The sequence below is a fragment of the Ursus arctos genome, chromosome X (genome assembly GCF_023065955.2).
Source record: "Ursus arctos isolate Adak ecotype North America chromosome X, UrsArc2.0, whole genome shotgun sequence".
NCBI classification, from domain to species: Eukaryota; Metazoa; Chordata; class Mammalia; order Carnivora; family Ursidae; genus Ursus; species Ursus arctos.
The window spans coordinates 60,053,562-60,076,891 of record NC_079873.1 but is presented as its reverse complement, the minus strand read 5'-3'; the positions used below and the strand labels follow the sequence as shown (position 1 = coordinate 60,076,891).

The 23,330-nt window shown below is 40.0% G+C and overlaps 1 protein-coding gene across 9 annotated transcripts in view; it reads right to left on the bottom strand.

Moving 5' to 3' along the window:
* Nucleotides 1–23,330, bottom strand: part of UPRT (uracil phosphoribosyltransferase homolog) — a 35,520-nt gene that overhangs the window by 9,792 nt on the left and 2,398 nt on the right. For all 9 annotated transcript variants that reach the window (XM_026487195.4, XM_057312623.1, XM_057312609.1 and 6 more), the window contains exon 2: nt 1,427–1,469. In XM_026487195.4, the coding sequence (XP_026342980.1) occupies nt 1,427–1,469 (43 nt within the window). The remainder of the gene's footprint in view (nt 1–1,426; nt 1,470–23,330) is intronic.

Genomic DNA, 23,330 nt, shown 5'->3' with positions numbered 1-23,330 from the left:
CGCTGCCTACACACCTTTGGAATTAATATTTTCCCCAGGGAAAATCTAAATGAAAAGTTTCATGCCTTTTTCCCCCTCATGCTCCCTTTAACAATCTATCTTCTATTCTCCGATTACACCTGTTTGGTTAATAAGCCACTTTTCTTTCTTTCCCAAACTAAATACTGACAACAGCATTTCGAATGTGAACTCCATGAAATCAGGGACAACGTCTGTTGTCTTCACTGCGGTATCTCCTCCCCCTGCAACACAGCTTAGCCCAGTGCCTGACTCGAGTTCAGCACATATTTCATCAATAGATGAACACTAATCGCCACAGCAGAAAATGTGTCAACCTTATTCTAAGCACTGAGCACACTTAGATGTAAACACAAGAAGGAAATGCAGCGCTTTACCTGAAAACAACCCAACTTGGCCTGAGATCCTCTCAGACTTCACTAGCTAAACTGAACTGGGCTTATCAGAAAGGATGAACACTGACCATTTATAGTGATGTGGATGGAACTAGAGGGTTTTATGCTGAAAGAAGTAAGTCAATCAGAGAAAGACAATTATCATATGGTTTCACTCATATGTGGAATATAAGAAACAGCACAGAGCATCATAGGCGAAAGGAGGGAAAACTGAATGGGAAGTCATCAGAAAGGGAGACAAAGCATGAAAGACTCTTAACTACAGGAACCAAACTGAGGGTTGCTGGAGGGGAGATGGGTGGGGGGATGGCGTAACTGGGTGATGGGCATTAAGGATGGCACGTGACGTGATGAGCACTGGGTGTTAGAGGCAACTCATGAATTACCGAACTCTACATCTGGAACTAATGATGTACTACATGTTGGCTAATTGAGTTTAAATTTAAATTTTTAAAAAATTTTTAAAAAAGGTTTCCTTCACAAATTTAAAAATAAATAAATAAATAAATAAACTGAATTGGGCTTGGCCAGTCCTTAACAGGAAGTCCCTGAGGAAAGTATATCCAGTCCAACTTAGTATTTCACATGTGAGGATAGTACAGAAAAGGCAAAATAAATAACCCCTCAGGCAAATTACAAGTGGGGGTATTAGTGTTTCTGTATTAAATGAGTACCACAAGGGTAACTACTAGGTCTCCTTACATCTTTGGTTTTCTTTTAATGTACTTCACTTCACTGTCCTAAGATGACATATCTAAGGGTTGCCAAGACCCACCTGAGAGGTAGAAGTACCTCAGAATGACAGAGATGAGTTCATGGGCAATGTTTTGAGGTGAAAGGGATTGAGGCACAGCTTTAATGAAAGAGTAGAAATAATACTTCAGAAGCCTACCAGGATGACGATTACTTGGCACAATCTCTTTCACCGCCCAGAATAGAACGAAAAAGTCACCTGGCCTACTATGATTATATCACTAGGAACAATGAAAGAAAAATGGAAAGCCTCCACCTACCAAACGATCCGCAGAAAACATGAAGTCCCCTCTACTGGCTGTCCTAGAAAGAAAGTAGTATAAATTTTAGTCCAGATTAGAGCTTTAAGGGAAAATATTACTTAACACATACAGTAACAATGCTATTAAGACCTATTACATACTTAAAGCCTAAAAGCTTACATGTACAAACTACCACCGAAGCAAGATATTTTTCACTAGGATACAGGGACGTAAATGGAATGACTTGATAAATATTATTGAAAATGCTTCCTTGATATCAACACTGGAGACAGGAATTGAAAAGATCATGCAGTCGCCCTCCCACTGAGCTGCCCAAGTATGTATTATCCAACCAGGATGAATGAAGCTCCCCCTACAAGAGGGCAGCAAGCCCACAGCTCAAGGTAAGAGAAAAACTTCCACAGGATGAAAACCAGGTTCTTCCCATTCTCCCCCTCCAATCACCTTGATCTAAAACCCGCATCACCAAGATAAGTACCCCGTCTACTTTGTCTCTAATCCTTTTAGTAATGAGAATGACACAAACAAATCAATCCTCTACTTTTGCTGCTGTTTTCAAGAATGCATAACCTAACTTCCAAGACCTCTTTTGCAAATTATTGATAATTTGTTCCTTTTGCCTGTTTTTTTTTCAATCAAATACTTTATCCCCTAGATCTTTCTGCCATTTTTCTGTACATTTCCTTCTGGTCAACACTTTCATATCCTGAGGTGCCCAAGTAATAATAATGCAAAGTTGCACCTACCCACCTAACCAACCCAAAAGGGAATGTTAAAAGGCTGACATATTTTTCTGTATGTGAAAATCTCATATTGTTCTACCCCCTTCTCCCATATAAGTGAAATGATTTGACTGAACAGACTGATTTACAGTTTATGTACTTATAAATCCCCATCTGCCTATCCAGAGCATACCTAAAATATTCCAACACAGCATCAAAATGGCATATGCAAACATGTATTACCTCAGTACACCATTCATCACTACTCCTTTTTTACCAAGCTGCATTTATTTTTTCTGACAGGAAAAAGCAATGAAATATCCCCGACACAAATGACATTTGGTTTCTTAGAGTAACCACAGTGGTATCATATTACAGATATTAACTCTCTAAAATATGACCCATAATTGAGCAATAGCAAGAATATAGGCCTGTAACCTTTATAAATATTCCTTAAATTCAGAAAACTATCCACACATACCTATACACACACACACACACACACACACACACAGACACACACGCAGACACACACACAGACACACACACAGCCCATTTAAAACAGGCTGTATTTAAAGAACAAACTGATGGTGGCCAGAGGGGAGGGGGATAAAGGGATGTGTGAAGGCAAGTGGGAGACAGAAGCTTCCAGTCACCGAATGAATAAGTCATGGGAATAAAAGGCACAGCATAAAGAATATAGTCCATGATACCGTAATTGTGGAATCGTTATGTTGTACACCTGAAACTAATATAACATTGTGTGTCAACTATACTCAAATTAAAAAAATAAATTAAATAAGTAAATAAAACTATTTCACATACTGTGGTTTTTATATAAAACTACACTATTACGCTAGCACCTTTCATTTCTGGAATTAATCTTCACAATATGCTTGTCAAGGAAATGAAAGTTGGTGACCTACAAAAAGTACTGAAGCCTACTTTCTGTCTGCTAGACCTGTACAAACAGACAATCTAGACAGCCAGAACAGTTTTTCAATAGGGAGGGAAAATGTGGATTTGCCTCAAAAGAAATATTCAGTAATATTTCTTGGGAACACATTTGAAATACTTGTTTTTAATGTCTCAACAGTTGCACATAAATTTATTACATAGAAAAGTCACACTGTGATCAGAGTTGTCCAAATCCATTATTTTACTTTAAAATCAGACATTTTAACACCTTTCATATTCTCCCCCAAAATATCAGCTTCAGCGGATAACTTTTCCATAATCATCACCTTCTCTACATTCCAAAAAAGTACATGCTAGAGCTGTCATCTCTTGATAGCTATTTGACTTCCAATTAAAGCATTTACTGCTCCAAGTCATCCCACTACAAACAGTAATTACCAAACCGTCTCCTGCTATTTTAGACCCACACTGTTCAAGACCCATACCGTGTACTTTAAAATCCATGTAGAAATTAAACTACAGCTAGAATATAATAAGTTGACTGCATTTTTTAAAAACCACAGTGGTCTTCAATATTCACATCTAAATCCTTAACATTGTTAACACTAGAGTTTCATAAAACAGATATACCTGTCAGATCAACAAGTTGCACATACTCTCTGAACCCCTATTTTATGCCCAACACCGCACTGAAGTGTTTGTTAATAAAGGAGTTTCAACCCAAACCCAGGTCTTATCTTATTCACTCCATACACTTTGTTTCAAATCGTCTCAAAATCATTTTTTTAAAAAACTCTTATACTAAAAACAAGGTTCTGAAAGTCACTTTAATCATCTTCTATCTAATAACAGTCCCAAATAAAATCGAATGCAAAATTATCACAAAGCAACAAAAATTGACACACATTCCTGGGATATTCTAAACTATAGCCAAATGATCAAATATCAAATATTTCAACAGTGATATCCAGACACTCCTAATTCAGAACATGGAAACCTAATTAGTGTTAAGCCGAGCATTTTTTAATTGTACAACCTCCAAACAGGATTAATAATGCAGACCTAATCATATCTGCGGATACACTTTTCTTGGCACTCCCCTCCCCTCAACAAGTGTGTCACATATCTGTAGCAACAAAATGAAACCCAAAGGCAGCCATTTAAAAAAAATTATCTTCACAATGAAATAACAAAAGAATGAGAATCATACAGGAAGTCAAATCCTCGTTCTAATGCGGACCTGGTAAACCTGACTCTTCCCTACTTAATGCTGTCTATAAAGCACCTTAAAATTTCTACAGAGGCAGGGCACCTGGGTGGCTCAGTTGGTTAAGCGTTTGCCTTTGGCTCAGGTCATGATCTTGGGGTCCTGGAACTGAGCCCCACATCGGGCTCCCTGCTCAGCGGGAGCCTGCTTCTCCTGCTCCCTCTGCTGTTTCCCCTGCTTGAGCTCTCTGGCTTGCTCTCTCTCTCTCTCTGTCAAATAAACAAGTAAAATCTTTAAAAAGAAAACTCTACAGAGGCTTCAGCAATTGTGTATATTTAAAAACATGCATGTTTCATAGCAAATGCAAACCAAGATGAAACCTCTTGAATCTCACTGAACTCTATTTACTTATCATCCATGACATATACAACTATGACAGAGGAATGTTTTTATAAAATTAAAAAAATTAAAACTTCAAGTAGACATCCTCTCCCCTGTTCTTTCTAGTTCTTACTACTACTACTACTACTACTACTACTACTACTAGAGGAATTCTCTAGTGTGTTGCAAGATGTCCTCCCCTGGGACAATCACGAATTCAGTTTCTACAGCAGAAATTGCCATTTGATCACTCTCTGCTACTTCTCTTTATTCAGAATAAACTTGACAGCTCCCCCTTTTATTTACAAAAACCATTTTAACAACTACACATGCACACACACACTCACACTAAGCGTACAAAGATTTACTTACAAAGGTTTTCTAAAAAGGTCTGAAAGTTACAGCAGGTACCTAATATTATACATATATTACTCCCTTCTTTACCAGAGGTCACTATTTATTAAAAACTTCCTTGGTGGTAAGTATTAAGCACTTTTGGTGCATTATCTGATCTACTCCTCACACTACCTTAAGAGGTTGATTCCATTACTATCACTTTAGTGATGAAAATGGTGAGGCTTACAGAGGTGAAGTACTTCAAGGTACTTCCCAGCCTGAAGTTCTCTGATTCCAAGTTCCCGATAAAGCCATTATTTATTTTGCTCTAATGAGGGAATGTTTTCTAAAGGTGACAGTTTTGAGATATATTTTAATTTCTCTCCCTACAAATCAGACTGGCATGCATATACAATTCAAACAATGAAATAGAGGCTGGGAGGCAAATAAAAAAACATCATTAAAATACTCCTTCTGAAGAGGGAGAAGTTGCCATTATAACATGGCTTGTAAACAAGCTAACACATACAAGAACACACCCTTTTCAAAAATTATTACATCAAAACCTCTGACCTTTAACTTAAAACAATTTAATTTAAATCAAATCCCAGTAGCACTGATTTAGGTGTCATTTAAAAAACAAGGCCTGAGGAGGGAGTTAAGATGGCACAGTAGTAGGGGGAGCTAGGCTTGCCTCGTCTCTAAATCACAGCTAAATAAAAATCAAAACTTTCTGAACACCTGAGAGATCCACCTGAATGGTGAAGAGAACGAACTGGAGAACTAGAGAGAAAAGAAGCCACATCGTGGAAGTAGGACATGATACCGGGGAGAAAAGAATTGTGGGTGCCGCGGAGGGGAGGGAGTCTTAATCTCAGAGAGAGGAAAGAGAGAAACAGAAGGCAGCATGCGGGGAACTGCACGAGAGAGATAGACTTACCCAACACCATTCAACACCAGACTGACAGATTATTTCAAGTTTTTACAAGCACTGGAGCCCAAAGTCTGAAGTTTTAGAAGTCCGGGCCACCGCTGGGACGCAGGCAGAGCAGTGCTCCTGTGGGGAAGGAGGGCAGAAGCCCAGGAGTGGACAGTGTGCTCTGAGGATCCCCTGAGTTGCACAGGTAGAAATAGTTTCCCTTCTTGTAGGGCATCTGGGGGAGGTAGAACAGCCTCTCAGCGGACACAAAAGCTAGCAGATGCCAAAGTGAGACCCCATTTATTAGCACAGGAACAGAGACACCTGCTGAGGGAAGCAAACCTTGGTGCCAGCTTTTTGCTGCACTTTACCATAAACTCCAGTCACTGTGCAATCGTGCTAATGGGCACCATCAGCAGTGTGGGGAGACCCTCTCTCAGAGGATCAGCATGGGTCCACGTGCACCACGTCCCTAAAATTCGGAGTTTGGAGTTTTGAAACCAAGCCATGTGTCTGAGATAAAACACAGGAGTTCTGTACCACTTGGCAGGCAGACAGCTTGGAGGCAGGGATCTGACAGAGGCCAGGGGCACAAGAGGGGTGAATATTTGCTTTTCTGTGAGGGCTTTCTGAAGAGTGGTAGACAGGAACTCTCTGCTCTGGGGACAAGAGAGCAGAGCGATGCCATTGCCCGCCCCCCGTCCCCATCACCACTGACCTACTTCAACGAGCAACACAGCACCAGTGGACCTGGAGTCTGGAGCTACGTGCACCAAGCACCCTCCTGCCTCCCCTCCCCACCCCCTGCAGGTGCATCTCCACTAGGGCAAATCTACCAGACAATCAGTGCATCAGGCCCCTCCCCCAGAAGACCAGCGCAAATCCCTCACATGCACCAAATCTACTGATCACAGAGTACTGCAAAGCTTCAGCTCTAGGGGAAATAGGATCTAGCTTTTTTTTTTTTTTTTTTTACCTCTTCTTAATACAGCCATTACCCTTAGGAGCAGGAATATAACAGGCTTTCCTAACAATCACACACACAAAAAAACAGTGACCTAGAATAAATGACAAGGTGGAGGAATTCACCCCAAAAGAAAGAACAGGAAGAAGTCACGGCCGGGGATTTAATCAATACAGATACAAGTAAGATGTTTGAACCAGAATTTAAATCAACAATTATAAAGATACTAGCTGGGCTTGAGAAAAGCATAGAAGACACCAGAGAATCCCTTACTGCAGAGATAAAAGAACTAAAATCTAGTAAGGCCAAAATTACAAATGCTATAACCAAGATGCAAACCTGAATGGCTGCCATGACAATGAGGATGGACAAAGCAGAGGAGTAAATCAGTGATACAGAAGATAAAAGCATGGAAAACCATGAAACTGAAAAGAAGAGGGAAAGAAAAGTACTGGATCACCAATGTAGACTCAGGAAACTCAGCAACTCCATGAAGCATAGCATTTCTATCACAGGGGTCCCAGAAGAAGAGAGAGAAAAAGGAGATTTATTTGAACAAATTATAACTGAAAACTATCCTAATCTGGGAAAAGAAACAGACATTGAAATCCAAAAAGCACAGAGAACTCCCATTAAATTCAACAAAAGCTGATGATCACCAAGACATATCACAGCCAAATCACAAAATACATAGACAAGGAAAGAATCCTGAAACCAGCAAGGGAAAAAGAGTCCTTAACCTACAAGGGAAGACAGAACAGGTTTCCAACAGATACCTCCATAAACTCTTGGCTGGCCAGAAGAAAGTGGCAGGATATGTTCAATATGCTGCATGGGAAAAAATCTGCAGCCAAGAATATTTTATCCAGCAAGGCTGTCATTCAGGATAGAAGGAGAAATAAAGAATTTCCCAGACAAACAAAACCAAAGGAGCTCATGACCACTAAACCATCCCTGCAAGAAATATAGAAGGGGCCTCTTCAGATGGGGGAAAAAAAGAACAAAGATGACAAAAATTAGGAAAGAACAGAGAACACCAGAAACACCAACTTTACAGGTAATACAATGGCACCAAATTCTTATCTATCAATAATCACTCTGAATGTAAATGGATTAAATACCACAATCAAAACACACAGCGTACTAGAATGGATTTTAAAAAAGACCCACGTACAAGACCCACGTGCATGCTGCCTACAAGACTCATTTTATTTTATTTTTTACTGGCATTATCAAGACATACATATTTTTTTCAAATTTTTATTTAAATTCTAGTTAGTTAACATACAGTACAATAGTGGTTGCAGGAGTAGAATTCAGGGGTTCATCACTTACAACAGCCAGTGCTCATCATAACAAGTGCCCTCCTTAATAATACCCATCACCCATCAAGCCCATCCCCCACCCAGCTTCCTCCATCAATCCTCAGTTTGTTTGCTATCATTAAGAGTTACAAGAGACCAAATTTAGACCTAAAGACACCTGCAGATTGAAAGTGAGGAGATGGAAAACCATCTATCATGCTAATGGACATCAAAAGAAACTCAGATTAGCCATACTTATATCAAACGAGATTTGAAACCAAGACTTAACAAGAGATGAAGGGCACTGTATCATAATTAAGGGGTCTGTCCATCAAGAAGATGTAACAACTCTAGGTATTTATGCCCCCAACTTTGGAGCACCCAAATATATAAATCAATTAATAACATACATAAAGAAACTCATTGATAATAATACAATAAAAGTAGAGGACTTAATTTTTTTTAAGATTTTATTCATTTGACAGAGAGAGAGACAGCCAGTGAGAGAGGGAACACAAGCAGGGGGAGTGGGAGAGGAAGAAGCAGGCTCCCAGTGGAAGAGCCTGACGTGGGGCTCGATCCCGGAACACCAGGATCACGCCCTGAGCCGAAGGCAGATGCTTAACGACTGAGCCGCCCAGGTGCCCCAAAGTAGAGGACTTTAATACCACACTTGCAGCAATGCACAGACCACCTACACAGAAAATCAAGAAGGAAACGATGGCTTTGAATGACACACTGGACCAGATGGACTTAACAGACATTTTCAGAACATTTCATCCTAAAGAGCAGAATACACATTCTTTTCAAGTGCACATGGTACATTCTTCAGAACAGATTACACACTGGATCACAAATCAGCCCACAAGTACAAAAAGACTGAGATTATACCATGCCTATTTTCAGACCACAATGCTATGAAACTTGAGGTCAACCACAAGAAAAAATTTGGAAAGACTACAAATACATGGAGGTTAAAGAACATCCAACTAAAGAAAGAATGGGTTAGCCAGGAAATTAAAGATGAAAAAAAAAAAGATACATGGACCCAATGAAAATGAAAACATCACAGTCCAAAACCTTTGGGAGGGAGCAAAGGTGGTCCTAAGAGGGAAGTATATTGCAATACAGGCCTACCTCAAGAAGCAAGAAAAGCCTCAAATACACAACCTAACCATGCACCTAAAGGAGCTAGAAAAGGAACAGCAAATAAAGGGTAAAGCCAGGAGAAGGGAAATAATAAAGATTAGAGCAGAAATAAATGATATAGTAACCAAAAAACTATAAAAATTCAATGAAACTAAGAGCTGCTTCTTTGGAAGAAAAACTGATAAACCCCTAGCCAGACTTATCAAAAAGAAAAGAGAAAGAACCCAAATAAATAAAACAAATGAAAGAGGAGAGATCACAATCAACACCACAGAAATAGAAACAATTATAAGAGAATATTATGAAAAGTTACATGCCAACAAACTGGGCAATCTGGAAGAAATGGACAAATTCCTAGAAACATAAAAATGACCAACACTGAAAAAGGAAGAAATGGAAAATTTGAACAGACCCACCAGTAAAGAAATTGAATCAGTACTCAAAAATCTCTTAACAAACAAAGCCCAGGGCCAGATGGCTTCCTAAGGGAATTCTACCAAGCATTTCAAGATGAGTTAGTACCTATTCTTCTCAAACTGTTCCAAAAAATAGAATTGGAAGAAAACTTCCAAACTTTCTATGAAGCCAGCATTACCTTGATTACAAAACCAGACAAAGACCCCACTAAAAAGGAGAATTACAGGCAAATATCCCTGATGAACACGGATGTAAAAATTCTCAATAAAACACTAGCAAATCAAATTCAACAATACATTAGAAGAATTATTCACCACGATCAACTGGGATTTATTCCCGACTGCAGGGGTGGTTCAATATTCACAAATCAATCAATGTGACACAACTCATTAATAAAAGAAAGGATAAGAACCATATGATCCTCTCAATCAATGCAGAAAAAGCATTTAAAAAATAGAGCATCCATTCTTGATTAAAAAAACCCTCAACAAGGAGGAACAGAGGTAACATACCTCAACATCATAAAGGTTATATAGGAAATATCCACAACTAATATCATCCTCAATGGAGAAAAACTTTTCCTCTATGGTCAGGAGCAAGACAGGGATATCCACTTTCACCACTACTATTTAACATACTTTAGGAACAGCAATCAGACAATACAAAGAAATAAAAGGCATCCAAATCGGCAAAGAAAAAGTCAAACTTTCACTATTTGCAGACGACATGATACTCTATACAGAAAACCAAAAGACGGGGCGCCTGGGTGGCACAGCAGTTAAGCGTCTGCCTTCGGCTCAGGGCGTGATCCTGGCGTTATGGGATTGAGCCCCACATCAGGCTCCTCCGCTATGAGCCTGCTTCTTCCTCTCCCACTCCCCCTGCTTGTGTTCCCTCTCTCACTGGCTGTCTCTATCTCTGTCAAATAAATAAAATCTTTAAAAAAAAAAAAAGAAAACCAAAAGACTCCACCAAAAAATTGCTACACCTAATACATGAATTCAGCAAAGTTGCAAGATATAAAATTAGTGTATAGAAATCTGGTGCATTTCTATACACCAATAACGAAGCAGCAGGAAAAGAAATCAAGGAATCCATCCCATTTACAAATGCACCAAAAACCATGAGATACCTAGGAATAAACCTAACCAAAGAGATAAAAGATCAGTACTCTGAAAATTATAGAACACTTATTAAAGATATTGAAGAGGACACAAAGAAATGAGAAAAAATTCCATGCTCATGGACTGGAAGATCAAATACTGTTAAAATGTCCTGGCGCCTGGGTGGCTCAGTCATTAAGCATCTGCCTTCGGCTCAGGGCGTGATCCGGAGTCCTGGAATCGAGCCCCGCGTCGGGCTCCTCTGCTGGGAGCCTGCTTCTTCCTCTCCCACTACCCCTGCTTGTGTTCCCTCTCTTGCTGGCTGTCTCTCTCTCTCTGTCAAATAAATAAATAAAATCTTTTAAAAAATATTGTTAAAATGTCTACACTACCTAAAGCAATCTACACATTTAATGCAATCCCTATGAGAATACCACCAGCATTTTTCACAGAGCTAGAAAAAACAATCCTACAATTTGTATGGAACCACAAAACACCCTGAATAGCCAAAGCAATTTTGAAGAAGAAAAGCAAAGCTCATGATTCTGGACTTGAAGCAATATTGCAAAGCTGTAGTTATTAAGACAGTATGGTACAGGCACAAAAACAGACACATAGATCAATGGAACAGAATAGAAAACCCAGAAATGGACTCACAACTATATGGACAACTAATCTCTGACAAAGCAGGAAAGAATGTCCAATGGAAAAAAGTCTCTTCAACAAATGTTTTTGGGAAAACTGGACAGCAGCATGCAGAAGAATGAAGCTGGACCACTGTCTTACACCATACACAAAAATGAATTAGAAATGGATGAAAGACCTAAATGTGAGACAGGAAACCATCAAAATCCTAGAGGGGAACACAGGCAAGAACTCTGACCATAGCAACTTCTTATTAGATATGTCTCTAGAGGCAAAGGAAACAAAAGCAAAAATGAACTATGGGACTTCATCAAGATAAAAAGCGTCTGCACAGCAAAGGAAACAATCAGCAAAACTAAAAGGCGGCCTATGGAGGGAGAGAAAATATTTGCAACGACATATCTGATAAAGGGTTAGTACCAAAATCTGTAAAGAATTTATACAACTCAACACTCAAAACACAAATAATCCAGTTAAAAAATGGGCGGAAGACATGAATAGACATTTTTCCAAAGCAGACATTCAGATGGCCAACAGATACATGAAAAGATGCTCGAGATCACTCATCATCAGGGAAATACAAATCAAAACCATAATGAGATACCACCTCACACCTGTCAGAATGACTAAAGTCAACCACTTTGCATCCTGGCAAGGATGCGAAGAAAGGGGAAGCCTCTTACACTGTTGGTAGGAATGCAAACTGGTACAGCCACTCTGGAAAACAGTACACAGTTTCCTCAAAAAGTTAAAAATAGAGCTACCCTAGGACCCAGCCAGTGTACTCCTAGGTATTTACCCAAAGGATACAAAAGTACAGATTTGAAGAGGTACATGCACCTGGATATTTACAGCAGCCCTATCCACAAAAGCTAAACTATGGAAAGAGCCCAAATGCCCATCGACTGATGAATGGATAAAGAAGTGATATATACATACAATGGAATATTACTCGGTCATAAAAAGAATTAAATTTTCCCATTTGCAACAAGGTGGATGGAGCTAGAGTGTATTATGCTAAGTGAAATAAGTCAGAGAAAGACAAATACCATATGATTTCACTCATATGTGGAATTTAAGAAGCAAAAAAGATGAACATATGTGAAGGGAAAAAAAGCAAAAAAGAGAGTGAGACAAACCATAAGACTCTTAAGGACAGATAACAAACTGAGGGTTAATGGAGGGAGGTGGGTGGGGGATGGGCTAAATGGGTGATGGGTATCAAGGAGGGCACTTGTAATGATGAGCACTGTGTTTTATTTTTTTTTTAAGATTTTATTTATTTGACAGAGAGATACAGCAAGAGAGGGAACACAAGCAGGGGGAGTGGGAGAGGGAGAAGCAGGCTTCCTGCTGAGCAGGGAGCCTGATGCAGGGCTCCATCCCAGGACCCCAGGATCATAACCTGAGCCAAAGGCTCAGGCTGAGCCACCCAGGCGCCCCAGCATTATGTTTTATATGTAAGTGATGAATCACTAAATTCTACCCCTGAAACCAATATTACACTATGTTAATTAACTAGAATTAAAGTAACAGTTTTTTTTAAAAAATTAATTAATTAAAAAAAAACAAGGATTATTTTCAACATTTGGGGTGGGAGAAGTTAGGGTTAACATAGGGTTGCCAGATTTAGCAAATAAAAATACAGAACACCCAGTTAAATTTGCATTTCAGAAGCTTGTCCCCGTTCAATGTTTAGGATATAAGAAAAAGAGTTCATTGTTTATCTGAATTCAAACTCAACTGGGTGTCCTGTATTTTACCTGGAAACCTAAGAAAAAAGAACTAAATAGACCCAAATTCAGTTCTATTATGTTTTTGTTTTTGATTTTTTTTAAGCAACAGGTAAAAGGGAAGTGGAACATAAAAGCTTTTCCGGCAGGTTTAAAACAAAGGAATGTTTTATTTAGAGTCAATGGTTAGTCAAGGCTCTGAAAACATAACTCTACTTCCAAAGCTATTTTGTTATAAAGTGATCACTAAAATAAAGAATAACTCCAAGGTATGTCATGGTAAGCAGATGTTTTGTAAATGATTTTCTGCCTCCTTCCTTCACCCTTAGAAAAACAACCCCCGGTGAAGTCCTTGGAGCAAAACGAATCTGATGTGATAAACTAAAAATACATGTATTGCTTTTACTACCTACTAGATACAAGTCAGCAAAGCCATAATCTCTAGCACCTTCTTAAAAAACTATTAAAATAGAGTCAATATTTACTTGCACCTCAAAGCAGAGTTTAATGGAAGTGTTCAAAATCAGGTAGAAAAAGAAGAGAAACTACCATTTTCCCTTAGAACCCAGGCTTCTGTCATTCAGAAGGTTACTATTTTTATAATGATTGCATATTAATTCCCTTATGTGACAGGTACTGTGCCAGGCCAGATTTTCTTTATGCCTCCCTGGAGCATAGACTAGTTGGTGAGACATTACTAGGACATGACCAATAAATATTGTAACAAGGGTATGCATAGTTTAAAGAGGTGACTCCTCCTTCCTGGCCTAAAAGCCAATTAGAAAAGTCACATGTAGGGGCGCCTAGGTGGCTCAGTTGGTTAATCGTCTGTCTTCAGCTCAGGTCATGATACCAGGGTCCTGGATCGAGCCCCACATCGGGCTCCCTGCACAGCTGGGAGCCTGCTTCTCTCCCCCTGCTGTTCCCCCTGCTTGTGCTCTCTCTCCCTCTCTCTGTCAAATAAATAAATAAAATCTTTGAAAAAACTTCACATGTAAAACCAAAACCATGTCCATGTTTTATTTATTTTTTTAAAGATTTTAGTTATTTATTTATTTATTTGACAGAGAGAGAGACAGCCAGCCAGAGAGGGAACACAAGCAGGGAGAGTGGGAGAGGAAGAAGCAGGCTCATAGCGGAGGAGCCTGATGTGGGGCTCGATCCCATAACACCGGGATCACGCCCTGAGCCGAAGGCAGACGCCCAACAACTGAGCCACCCAGGCGCCCCCATGTCCATGTTTTAAAGAACTTGCAGGTCACAGTTTTTTTTTCTGTGGTGAACATTTTGATTTTGTACAAGTAGAGAAAATAGCTGAGATTCCTCCATTCTTAGGGTAATGCCAGGCCAGGCTTTCCAGGCCAGTTCGGTTTGGTGTGTGGAATCCCTAGTTCAGCCTACATCCCGAATCCGAAGCCAGGCAAATCACCAGGCAAGGGAGAATGGCTATTCTCCCAAGAGCAGTGGCCCAGCCTGAGCACAGCACAATCACCCACGGTATTTGTAAAGCTACAGGTGCTCAGGTTCCACCTAAGACTACCCTAAGGTTACCAAAAAATTTATTCGGGGGGAAGAAAAAGATTCACCAGGCAATTCAGATGCACAGCCTCGGTTACGAACATTACATCCTAGTCAGACCACTCAAATCACATCAGGCTGCATTCACATTAGGGCTAAACAGGACATTCATCCATCCTGAGGTTGTCTCCCCTCCACCTGACTAAAAAAATAAAGTCACAAGGCTGATTTGGCTCCTTCTTTAGTGTTACTTCCCAGATTTAAATACTGTGAGAATGCTCAGTTTTCATCCCAGTTGTCTGCTGAGGTCATGCCGAAGCCCTTCCACGGACAAGTATAAGGAAAGACTCAACAGCTCATGAAACTGCTTTACTTTAACATTTCGGGAGACAAAAGAAAAAAATTGGGGAGGGGAGATGATCCTTTAAATACATTGCCTTAAAGATGAGGTCGTGAATTATGATCAAGGGAAAAGTACATCACACTCAGATTTTGCTGAGTTTTGTATATAAAGGAAGAAGGAAGAGAAGGATGTTTTTGTTGTTAAAAAACTGAAAATGAAGGAGTGATTTTTCTTCCCAAGTTCACCAGTTACCTATGTGTGACTCAGTAAATAATCTGCTCTCTCAATGTTTAGATGCCTGAACTCTCTAAGAGAGAAAACCATTTACTTGAAATTCATTAATACAACCAACATATTATATTGAAAATACTGGACATTTTAAAAAAGACATTTTAGATGTCTTTTAGATTTACAACATGCAGCCCTGTGGCTCAACCTCCATTTCTCCATTGCAAAGTCAATTCAGAAAGCAGTCCCTTCAACAGCTAGATACCAAAGATCAGGATCAATAAAACTGCTTCTTTTATCAGCTCCACAGTGCACATATATGATGTCACATCAAAATAGAAAAGAGCGTAAGCTCCGAAGAAGACAGGATATGATAACTGATGGCAACTTCCATAGCTTGATCTATGTAAATATAGCTCCTCTTACCACAGGCACCCTACACCAGCTCCCAAGAGGGGATGAAACAGGTCTTATTTGTGTGAGGGGATGCCAAATTTTGAAGATAAAGGAACAGAGGCCTCTGTTAACAGATTTGATTAACAAAAACAAACCTAAAACACTGTCTCCAGCCTAAATAACTAAGCATCAATTAGTTATCAAGAATTCTAGTGAGTCTCTCTATACCATATCAAAGCAGGATGAAAACTACCTAGGATCTCTCAATGTTGCTTTTTAAAATAAGAATGTGAGGAGCGCCTGGATGGCTCAGTCGGTTAAGCAGTTAAGCGTCTGTCCTCAGCTCAGGTCATGATCGCGGGGTCCTACTCAGTGGGTAGCCTGCTTTTCCCTCTGCCTGCCACTCCCCCTGCTTGTGCTCTCTTTCTCTGCCAAATAAATAAATAAATAAATAAAATCTTTTAAAATTAAAAAAAAAGAATGTGAGCTCTATATAAATTCCTTTTACTCTCTCCTGGCCCTTATGAATATAATTAGAACCATGCACAAATCGAAACACGAAGGCTGGCATAGCTCTTCACAGTTTATAACAAATGTTCAGACAGTATCTTGTTTTAGCATCCCAGGAGCTCCATGAGATATTACCACATCCTCATTTAACAATGACAAAGCTGAAGCACAGAGACTAAACATCTTGCCTAAGATCACTCTGGACCCTGCTATCTCTTTCCAAACTCACAAAAGAAAAAAAAAAGATTTCACTTACACTCACGTTTACTATACAACCTAGGATTTTCTGAACAATGCAGTACAATCAAGTACTGATGTTGTCATACACGAATGCTGAACTTCATGCCCTCTCCAAATCCTACAGCAACAGTGTACCTTACATTGTCCTTACATTTGTGAAATGTAATGAAAGCTAAGGAATCCTCACCCCATAAAAAAGGCACATAGGCAAATGTTCAGAGTAGCATTATTCATAACAGCCAAAGAGTGGAAACCACCCAAACATCCATCATCTGAGGACAGATAAACAAAATATGGTATATCAATACAGTGGAATATCACTCAGCTAAAAAAGGAATGGTGTACTGATACAATGTGGATGACACTTGAAAACATTATGCTAAATGAAAAAAACTACTCACACATAAGACCATATGTTATATGACTCCATCTATATGAAATGTCCAGAATAGGCAACTTAAGAGATAGAAAGTATATTAGCAGTTGTCTAGATTAGTGGTTGGGTGGGTTGAGGGGAAATGGGGAGTGAATGCTCACGTGTACAGGTTTCTTGCTGAGGTAATGACGATGTTCTAAAATCGATTGCGGTGATGGTCGCACAGCCATGAAAATACTTAAAACCACTCAATTGTGCACTTCAAATGGTGTATTATATGGTATGCAAATCACATCTCAATAAGGATGTTATTTAAAAACAATCATTAAAATACACATAATGAGAGGTTCCGGTTCCAAGATGGCGGAGGAGCAGGAGACCTAAAGTTCGTCTGGTCCCAGGAATTCAGCTAGAGAGCTACCAAACCATTCTGAATACCTATGAACGCAACTGGAGAATGAAGAAAAGAGTAGCAGAAACTCTATGAACAGAAAAGCGACCACTTTCAGCAAGGAGGAGAAAAGACGGAGGAGGAGTAGGGGACACCTTTCTCAGCTGGTCCCGAGTCGAGCTGGATTATCTACCAGACCATCTTGAAGCCCACGGAATCAGCCTGAGACACAGGAAGATACATCTGGATCTCTACAAATGAACATCTCCAGCGCTGAGTATTGAGGTACGAAGTGGGGAGCCGTGAAACCGTGCACAGATATCGGAAGATAAACGGAAGGGGGAGGGAGCTGACGTGCTTGGGCACCGGGAAGCAGTAGCCACCTGCACGGGGAGCGGGCCAGACTGGCGGACCAGCACCTGTGAGAGGGCAGACTGAGACCCTGAGCCTGGGAACGCGCTAGTGCGACCAGACTGAAAACCGGAACTCCAGAGCGCACACTCGAACTAAACTAAAACTGAGAGCTCGGGAGCGCGAACGGGAACCGGAGAGGCTGGCGGGGTTAGAAGCACAAAGGACAGAGACTTGCCAGCCTGGAAGTGAGGGCTGCGAGAGTGGCCAAGGGGAACACAACCCGGGGCGCTGCGGGGTTTTCAGCAGCACCGACAGAAACAGAGTTAAAGTGGCCAAGAGAGCTCAGAGGAGAGCAGACTGCAATCTCTCTGTTCTGAGACAGAAGCTAAGATACAGCCACTGCTGCTCTGATTCTCAGAAGAGTCACAGAAAACCGCCAGGGAAAGACGCCAGAGAACAAAAGCCTAGAAACACCAGCTCACATTGTGCCCATCCCCATCCCCTCTTGCAGGGGACAAGGAGACTCTACCCAAACAGGGTTGCTTGAGTATCAGCGTGGCAGGCCCCTCCCCCAGAAGGCAGGCTGAAAAATCAAGAAGCCCACATCCCTAAGGTCCCTATAAAACAAGTGCACACTGCCTGGGTTCTGGTCAATAATTTGGGCTCTGGGCATCCCCGTGACCTCTACTCACCAGAATGATGAGGAAGAGATATCCCTCCAGCAAAGAAAAGATAATGAGTCTGTGGCCTCTGGCACAGAACTAATGGATATGGATATAACCAAATTATTAGAAATGGAGTTCAGACCATGAGAGACTGTGGACTCTGGGAAACAGAGGGCTTCAGAGGGGAGGGGGTGGGGAATTGGGATAGGCCGGTGTGGGTATTAAGAAGGGCACATATTGCATGGTGCACTGGGTATTATACGCAAATAATGAACCATGGAACATTGCATCAAAAACTGTGGATGTACTGTATGGTGACTAATATAACAAAATAAAAATTATATAAAAAAAAGAAATGGAGTTGAGTAACAATGGTCAAGATGATGTGTAGGATTGAAAATAATATTAACGAAAATATTAACGAGAATATAAAATCTCTAAGGGCGGAAATGAGAGCGAATCTGGCAGAAATGTAAAATGCTATGAATCAAATGCAGTCTAAACTAGACGCTCTAAAGGCCAGGGTAAATGAGGCAGAAGAACAAATTAGTGAATTGGAGGATGGGATGGTAGAAGAGAAAGTGAAAACAGAAACTTGGCTCAAAAAAATCCAATCTCAAGAATGTTGATTACGGGAGATTACTGACTCAATGAAAGGTTCCAATGTCAGAATCACTGGCATCCCCAAGGGGGTGGAGAAAGAGAGAGGTCTAGAAGAGATATTTGAACAAATTGTAGCTGAGAACTTCCCTAATCTGACAGAGGAAACAAGCATTCGTGTCCAAGAGGCAGAGAGTACCCACCAAGGTCAATGAGAACAGACCTACACCACGTCACATCATAGTGCATTTCGCAAATATTACATCCAACGATACAGTATTGAAAGCGCCCAGGGGGAAGAAAATCCTTACATACAGAGGGGAAAATATCAGAATAACATCAGATCTGTCTACAGAGACCTGGCAGGCTAGGAAGGGTTGGCAGGGTATTTTCAAAGCTCTATCTGAGAAGAACATGCAGCCAAGGATTCTTTATCCATCAAGGCTGTCATTCAGAACTGATGGAGAGATAAGGACCTTCCAGGAGTGGCAGAAACTGAAGGAATTTCTAACCACCAAACCAGCTGTACATGAGATATTAAGAGTGGTTCTATAAAAGTAAAAAGGCCCCAAGAGTGATACAGAAATTTAAATCTATAGAAACAAAGAGTTCACAGGCAACATGACATCATTAAAATCATATCTCTCAATAATCACTCTTAATGTGAAAGGCCTAAATGCTCCCATAAACGCCACAGGGTTGCAGATTGAATCAAAAGACACGACCCATCCATTTGCTGTCTACAAGAGACTCATTTTGAACCTAAAGATACATCCAGACTGAAAGTGAAGGGATAGAAAACCATTTTTCATGACAATGGACCTCAAAAGAAAGCTGGGGTAGCAATTCTCATATCAGACAGATTACATTTTAAATTAAAGACTGTTGTTAGAGATACAGAAGGACACTATATTATTCTTAAAGGATGTATCCAAAAAGTGGATATGACAATTATAAATATCTATGCCCCCAACAGGGGAGCAGCTAGATACACAAGCCAACTCTTAACCAGAATAAAGAGACATATAGGTAATAATACGATAATAGTAGGGGACCTCAACACTCCACACTCAGCAATAGACAGATCACCTAAGCAGAAAATCAACAAAGAAACAAGAGCTTTGAATGACATACTAGACCAGATGGACCTCATAGATATATATTGAACACTACACCCCAGAACAACAGAATACTCATTCTTTTTGAATGCACATGGAACTTTCTCCAGAACAGACCATATACTGGGTCACAAAACAGGTCTCAACCGATACCAAAAGATTGGGATTATTCCCTGCATATTCTCAGACCACAATGCTTTGAAACTGGAACTGAATCACAAGGAAAAATCTGGAAGAAACTCAAACCCTTGGAAACTAAAAACCATCCTGCTCAAGAATGATTTGGTAAACCAGGAAATTAAAAATCAGTTTAAACAATTTTTGGAGACCAATGAAAACGAAAACACATCGGTCCAAAACCTATGGGTAGTCCTAAGGGGTAAAAACATAGCCATCCAAGACTCACTCAAAAGAACAGAAAAATCTAAAATGCAGTTTTTATATTCTCACCTTAAGAAGCTGGAGCTGGAACAAAAGAACAGGCGTAACCCACACACGAGAAGGCAGTTGATCAAGATTACAGCAGAGATCAATGAATTAGAAACCAGGAGCACAGTAGAGCAGATCAACAGAACTAGAAGCTGGTTCTTCGAAAGAATAAATAAGATTGATAAGCCACTGGCCAGACTTATACAAAAGAATAGAGAAAGGACCCAAATTAATAAAATTATGAATGGAGGGGGAGAAATCACGACCAACACCAAGGAAATAGGAAAGATCATTAGAGACTTTTATCAACAACTTAATGCCAATAAGTTAAACAACCTGGAAGAAATGGATGCCTTCTTGGAAACCTATAAACTACCAAGACTGAAACAGGAAGAAGTTGATTATTTAAACAGACAAATTAATTATGAAGAGATTGAAGCAGTGATCAAAAACCTCCCCAAAAACAAGACTCCAGGGCCTGACGGATTCCCCGGGGATTTCTACCAAACATTCAAAGAAGAAATAATACCTATTCTCCTGAAGCTGTTTCAAAAAATAGAAACAGAAGGAATACTACCAAACTCATTCTATGAGGCCAGTATTACCTTGATCCCCAAACCAGGCAAAGACCCCCTCAAAAAGGAGAATTACAGACCAATATCCCTGATGAATATGGATGCCAAAATTCTCAACAAGATCCTAGCTAATAGGATCCAACAGTACATTAAAAGGATTATCCATCAAGACCAAGTGGGAGTCATCCCTGGGATGAAAGGGTGGTTCAACATTTGCAAATCGATCAGTGTGATAGATCATATCAACAAGAAAAGAGTCAAGAACCATATGAGCCTCTCAATTGATGCAGAAAAAGCATTTGACAAAATACAACATCCTTTCCTGATTAAAACACTCCAGAGTATAGGGATAGAGGGTACATTCCTCAATTTCATAAAGACCATCTATGAAAAGCCTACGGCGAATATCATTCTCAACCAGGAAAAGCTGAAAGCCTTTCCCTTAAGATCAGGAACACGACAAGGATGCCCACTCTCGCCATTATCATTCAACATAGTACTAGAAGTCCTTGCAACAGCAATCAGACAACAAAAAGGGATAAAAGGTATCCAAATCAGCAAAGAAGAAGTCAAACTGTCTCTCTTCGCAGATGACATGATACTCTACATGGAAAACCCAAAAGAATCCACCCCCAAACTACTAGAACTTATAGAGCAATTCAGTTATGTGGCGGGATACAAAATCAATGCTCAGAAATCAGTTGCATCTATACACGAACAATGAGACTGAAGAAAGAGAAATTAGGGAATCCATTCCATTTACAATAGCACCAAAAATCATATGTTATCTCGGAATTAACTTAACCAGAGACATAAAGGATCTATATTCTAGGAACTACAAATCAGTCTTGAAAGACATTGAAGAGACACAAAAAGATGGAAAAATATTCCATGCCCATGGATCAGAAGAATAAACATAGTTAAAATGTCTATGCTACCCAGCGCAATCTACACTTTCAATGCTATCCCGATCAAAATACTAATGACATTTTTCAAAGAACTGGAACAAACAGCCCTTAAATTTGCGTGGAACCAGAAAAGGCCCCAAATGGCCAAGGAACTGTTGAAAAGGAAAAACAAAGCTGGGGGCATCACATTGCCGGATTTCAAGCTGTACTACAAAGCTGTGATCACAAAGACAGCATGGTACTGGCACAAAAACAGACACATAGACCAATGGAACAGAATAGAGAACCCAGAAATGGACCCTCGGCTCTTTGGGCAACTAATCTTTGACAAAGCAGGAAAATACATACAGTGGAAAAAAGACAGTCTCTTCAATAAATGGTGCTGGGAAAATTGGATAGCTACATGCAAAAGAATGAAACTTGACCACTCTCGCACACCATGCACAAAGATAAACTCCAAATGGATGAAAGACCTCGATGTGAGACAGGAATCCATCAAAATCCTAGAGGAGAACATAGGCAGCAACCTCTTTGACATCGGCCACAGCAACTTTTTTCATGACACATCTCCAAAGGCAAGAGAAACAAAAGAAAACATGAACCTGTGGGACTTCATCAAGATCAAAAGCTTTTGCACAGCCAAGGAAACAGTCAAAAAAACTAAGAGGCAGCTCATGGAATGGGAGAAGATATTTGCAAATGACACTACAGATAAAAGGCTGGTATCCAAGATCTACAAAGAACTTCTCAAACTCAATACACAAGAAACAAATGAAGAAATAAAAAAATGGGCAGAAGATATGAACAGACACTTTTGCAATGAAGACATACAAATGGCTAAGAGACACATGAAAAAATGTTCAGAATCATTAGCCATCAGGGAAATTCATATCAAGACCACATTGAGATACCACTTACGCCAGTTAGGATGGCAATAATTGACAAGGCAGGAAACAACAAACGTTGGAGGTGATGTGGAGAAAGGGGATCCCTCTTACACTGTTGGTGGGAATGTAAGCCACTTTGGAAAACAGTGTGGAGGTCCATTAAAAAGTTAAAAATTGAGCTACCCTAGGATCTAGCAATTGCACTACTGGGTATTTACCCCAAATATACAGACGTAGTGAAGAGAAGGGCCATATGCACCCCAATGTTCATAGCAGCATTGTCCACAATAGCTAAATTGTGGAAGGAGCTGAGATGCCCTTCAACAGATGACTGGATTAAGAAGATGTGGTCCATATACACAATGGAATATTAGTCATCAGAAAGAACGATTACACAACATTTGCAGCAACATGGACGGGACTGGAGGAGATAATGCTTAGTGAAATAAGTCAAGCAGAGAAAGACAATTATCATATGGTTTCACTAGTTTATGGCACATAAGAAATAGGAAGATCGGTAGGAAAAGGAAGGGAAGAATGAAGGGGGGTAAACAGAAGCCGAAAT